The sequence below is a fragment of the Haliotis cracherodii genome, unplaced genomic scaffold (genome assembly GCF_022045235.1).
Source record: "Haliotis cracherodii isolate W230 unplaced genomic scaffold, xgHalCrac1.p SCAF_5, whole genome shotgun sequence".
In the NCBI taxonomy this organism is placed as follows: Eukaryota; Metazoa; Mollusca; class Gastropoda; order Lepetellida; family Haliotidae; genus Haliotis; species Haliotis cracherodii.
Genome location: NW_027266308.1, coordinates 11956569 through 11962321, shown reverse-complemented (window position 1 = coordinate 11962321; position 5753 = coordinate 11956569). Strand labels below are relative to the sequence as shown.

Below are 5753 nucleotides of genomic sequence, written 5' to 3'. Positions count from 1 at the left end.
ATATCTATGTACTATGTCTGTATATCTATGAACTATGTCTGTATATCTATCTACCATGTCAGTATATATATGTACTATGTCTGTATATCTATGTACTATGTCTGTATATCTATCTACCATGTCAGTGTATATATGTACTATGTCTGTATATCTATGTACTATGTCTGTATATCTATCTACCATGTCAGTATATATATGTACTATGTCTGTATATCTATGTACCATGTCTGTATATCTATCTACCATGTATGTATATCTATTTACCATGTCAGTATATATATGTACTATGTCTGTATATCTATGTACCATGTCTGTATATCTATCTACCATGTCAGTGTATATATGTACTATGTCTGTATATCTATGTACCATGTCTGTATATCTATCTACCATGTCTGTATATCTATTTACCATGTCAGTATATATATGTACTATGTCTGTATATCTATGTACCATGTCTGTATATCTATCTACCATGTCTGTATATCTATCTACCATGTCAGTATATATATGTACTATGTCTGTATATCTATGTACCATGTCTGTATATCTATCTACCATGTCTGTATATCTATTTACCATGTCAGTATATATATGTACTATGTCTGTATATCTATGTACTATGTCTGTATATCTATCTACCATGTCAGTATATATATGTACTATGTCTGTATATCTATGTACTATGTCTGTATATCTATGTACCATGTCAGTATATATATGTACTATGTCTGTATATCTATGTACTATGTCTGTATATCTATGTACTATGTCAGTATATCTATCTACCATGTCTGTATATCTATGTACAATGTCTGTATATCTATGTACTATGTATATATATATATATATATATATATATATATATATATATGTGTGTGTGTGTGTGTGTGTGTGTGTGTTCTATGTCTGTATATCTATGTTCTATGTCTGTATATCTATGTTCTATGTCTGTATATCTATGTTTATGTCTGTATATCTATGTACTATATCTGCATATCTATGTACTATGTATATATATATATATATATATATATGTGTGTGTGTGTGTGTGTGTGTGTGTGTGTGTGTGTTCTATGTCTGTATATCTATGTTCTATGACTGTATATCTATGTACTATGTCTGTATATTTATGCACTATGTCTGTATATCTATGTACTATGTCTGTATATCTACGTACCATGTCTGTATATCTATGCACTATGTCAGTATATCTATGCACTATGTCTGTATATCTATGCACTATGTCAGTATATCTATGCACTATGTCTGTATATCTATGCACTATGACTGTATATCTATGCACTATGTCAGTATATCTATGTACTATGTCAGTATATCTATGTACTATGTCAGTATATCTATGTACTATGTCTGTATATCTATGTACTATGTCTGTATATCTATGCACTATGACTGTATATCTATGCACTATGTCAGTATATCTATGTACTATGTCTGTATATCTATGCACTATGTCAGTATATCTGTTAAACACGGGACAGGATGCACTCGGTAACACACATGCCTGCAAAGCCCCCACTCCACCTGGCGCTACAACGACCCGGTGAGAATAAGGGGTGTACGGGGCCTGGCGTCCTTCCACTGCGGGTGACTTCCTTGTCAACGGGGAGCACACAGGTGGTCGCGTTACTCCCGTTAAATATTTTAATTTCGAAAACCAGGTACATAAATCAATAAAACTGTCTATACATTTATAAATTACGTTGTCTCTCAACAAGTGTACTCTAGTACTGTGCCTTCAGGAGACAATTGTACGGTACAAGTTACGGAACATATGTCCGCTCCATGTTAGGAGAATTGCTGCATGTTGGTACAAGCTGCAGCTAAAGACCAATACTCACTCTGATCTCCACGGGTACTACACAAATTGGCAAATGAACATATCGATTTGAGTCTTGCTCAGAAGTTGTTAAATCAAGGTTACAACAGTCAAGGCCTCAGCAAGTATTTAAAAAATGTTTTATGGGAAACATGTGGAGGACATTTCCAAATTTGACGCATCAGTGACAAAAATGATGTCAGATGCAATTCCATATTTTGTACCACATGTTCCCATGTTTTTCAGGTGAACAATTTACTTGCCTTTGCATGTGTTTGTGACGGGTGTCACCGGTGGGACAGAATATGCTCACCTTTTCGCGAACACCTAGTATCATTACTATTTGATAGTGATTCATGAACACGTGATCATAATGTAGTCGGAATTGTACAATCGACTCTGATTTATGCAGAAATTTCTTTTGGATATGGAAAGGTTTTTGTCTCTTTATGTGACACGTTCATAGATATCAGGCCAGCCATTTCTGTCAAAAGTCGACCGCCTCTAGTGGTAGAGCGTCCGCCTGGAGAGCGGAAGGTCAGGGGTTCGATCCCCGGCCGCGTCATACCAAAAGACGTTAAAAGATGGTACTTGTTGTTACCCTGTCTGGCGCTCGGCATTAAGGGGCTAAAACAAGAACTGGTCGGGTCGGAGTCAGTATACTGTGTCTGAGTGGGGTATTCGTGTTAAAATGCGGCATCGTATCTCAGTGGGGTAGCACTATAAATCGGCATCAGTCCGGACTAGTACAAGCAGCCACACACACACACACACACACGTGCATGCACGTCGCTATATAAGTGCAATAATCTTGGACGCAATTAAACCCCATTTCATCTCACCTCACCTTCTGTCAATAGTATACGGACGTATATCCAGGATGCAGTGTACACATGAAAAGAAGAAAACAAATTACAGAAATTATTAACATAAAAAAGACGTTTCGAAAAAAGTGTATAATTAGGGGATTTGTAAAGTCAACATAAATTTAGGCTGAACGTTCGAACACAGGGGTAAGAAATAAACAAACTATCCATTGAACACAACCTTATGTAAATATGCAGCATAATCTTATGTATATTTGTATGAAGACACGCAATCAGCCAAGTCACTGGGCCTCCTGTTCGTTAATTCAGCTACAGCAAACTACGGTTATAACGAACACGCTTATAACGAACTGACCGATATAACGAACTTATTTTTTTAGTCCCGTCCATTTGTTGTATATATGCTGTATATATGCTTATAACGAACTACGATTATAGCGAACTAAATTTAGTGGTCCCTTTGAGTTCGTTATAACCGGAGTGTACTGTAATTCGGAATATCCACGGAGCTAATCGTTTGTGATTGTTGCTTTACTTTCGTAAAATATAAGATGCGCTTTTCCATCTATTGTCCTCTTGTCTCGCTGAATATTGTGCATTAATGCATGTAGAATACATTCATAGTTGTGTTAACTTAACTTTATATCTGATCACTTTTCACAAAAGCATCGGCAAGCGCTGCCAGGACCGTCATTTCTTATCGCACTACGGTATACAGTAGGCATGGCCAACTCTCCGTGTTAACGTGACAGTAAAATAACTATGACACTCAGCTTACCTAAGCACAGGGTTATTAGGTTATCTAACATTGTACACATGATATAGGGTTTGCAAATCGAACCTTCTAGTCAACAAGCGATACCTCTACCTTTAACTTGAGCTACGCTTGAATTAGTTTGTTGTGTGATGTCTTGTGTTCTGAATCAAGTTTCATTTCATGCATATTTGTGGTGATAAGAGCGTACTGTTTTCGTCGTCAAATAATTCAGGTAAGCGCACACAGTCTCTGATTTTGATATTCATTGACTTAACATTTTTGCTTTGACATTTAGTCCGTGTTGCTGTTATACAGTAACCGAGGAGAGGGTCTTACTTGCATAAAATCTTATATAACGAACACGCTTATAACGAACTAACGGATATAACGAACTAACTTTTTAGTCCCTACTATTAGCTGTAGTTATACTGTATATATATGCATATAACGAATTACGGTTATAGCGAACTAAAATTAGTAGTCCATTTGAGTTCGTTATAACCGTAGTTTACTGTATCACGAGACAAGTTACAAGTTATTGTTTGTTGATATAAGCTACTTCATGTTTTTTATCACGGTAAGTAAAGGTTTACTTACTGTTTGATTGGCATTCTAGAAGTTGGAGAGTAGGTAAGAACACGGTCGACTTCATGGATAACAATCTCTGGTTTATTGCAATTTGCGACGTTTCGCCACTCTAACTTGATAATTGTGTAAGAATCTACATCGAAAGGACATAGTTGGAAATTTGAATTTAGGAGGTCTGATATATTTTGTATATCCTCAGGCGGACACAACTACATTAACAATGGCTCGGCTGGTCACTGAAAAGGGGAAAATGAGAGAAGACGAAGAAATGAGTATCCGGGCATACACCTCCGAAATAGAAGAGATACTGGAAGCAAAGGATATAACTGGGCTACTCTTTTCAAAAGGAATTCTAGACTTTCCTGATCGTCAAGAAATTGAAGCATGCCATTCAAAAATTGAAAGAGCCAAACGTTTCCTCAACACCATTGTATTTAGAGGACCAAACGCCTTTACTGAGTTTGTGTCGGCTTTGAAAGAAAAAGGTTACATGGACCTTGCCGACAAACTTAGCCCGAAAAACACTGCAGATGAAATCGCCATGCTGATCAGAGATGGGAGGAAGGTGAACGAACTCAACAAAGAGCTCGGTGAGCTTAAAACACGGATGAAAAGCATGGAGATCACGTTCCACAGAACAGGTGCAACTAAACAAGATATAGATTCATTAAAAGATGGCATAGAAAATATGTCCCTGACTCTAGAGAAGATAGAAAGTTTGACAAAGACGAGCGAAGAAACTGTGTCTACCATCAACTCAATGCATCGGCAACTGAAGCAGAAGGACAAGGAGCTTGAAGCTGCGCGAGCAGAGATACAGAAGCTGAAGGAGGATGTGTTGAAGCTAGAGAAAGATAATTCAGTATTGAGAGGGGAACTGAAGAGACAAAAGGATGTTGTCGAGAACTTGAATGATGAGATGGAGAAGATGAAGGAGAAGAACACAGCTTTGGAGAAGAAAGTTGAAGATAGTCAAGCCACCTTCACAGAGTTTCTGCAAGATCAGAAGAAAGAAATGAGCGAAATGAAAAGAACTATTCAGGACATATCAGCTCAGAGTAAACCACTGGCTGTGAAGCCTGTCAAACTAGCCCCCAGGGCTATCAGGCCACGGAATAGGTTTCAGAAGAAATAACAGCGGCAGTGATATCACTGTATGTCGGCGTAAAGTTGGAGGAAAGCCCGAAGAGAAACCCACGAGCACGGGTATGGTGCTGACAAATCTAGAAACATAATCGGGGCGAACAGGGATTCGAACCCCACAATCATAGGTTTCTGGCGTGCCCAAGAAACGCAACTCTGTACAGCGAATTTCGGCACCATAGACGACTGGGCCACCCGTGCTCCTCAGTGACAAAAGAACAGACTGGCAATTTAATAACAACTGACAATATTGGAACTGGCGAAGAGCTGACATTTCAAGCGTCTTTTAATAAACATGAAATAACCATGTAAGGATTACTACAGTCGGTGCAAGACATTTCAACTGTGATAAGAAGCTCGCATGTTGTTGTCATGGTGAGGCTTCGGTCGACAGGAATGTAAATCCCTGGTGGAGGTGACAAACCGTTAACTATAATTTAATACGGTTTTGATCCCTTTGACTGAATACCTGTTGTCGGTAAGAGGCGGACCCGTGAGGATCCGGGATAGAATAGGTCTTCGGCAATCCATGCTTGCCGTAAAAGGCGACTATGCTTTTTGTAAGAGGCAACGGGATCGGGTGGTCAGGCTCGCT

At 38.4% G+C, this 5753-nt stretch overlaps 1 protein-coding gene across 1 annotated transcript; it reads left to right on the top strand.

Annotated features, from left to right (window-relative positions):
* The first annotated feature begins 3603 nt into the window (after positions 1-3603).
* On the top strand, positions 3604-5150 carry LOC139442278 (myosin heavy chain, clone 203-like). The gene is made up of 2 exons (XM_071223070.1): positions 3604-3659; positions 4215-5150. Exon 2 carries the CDS (start codon positions 4236-4238, stop codon positions 5148-5150), a length of 915 nt encoding a protein of 304 aa, XP_071079171.1. The 5' UTR covers positions 3604-3659; positions 4215-4235.
* The last annotated feature ends 603 nt before the right edge of the window (positions 5151-5753 follow it).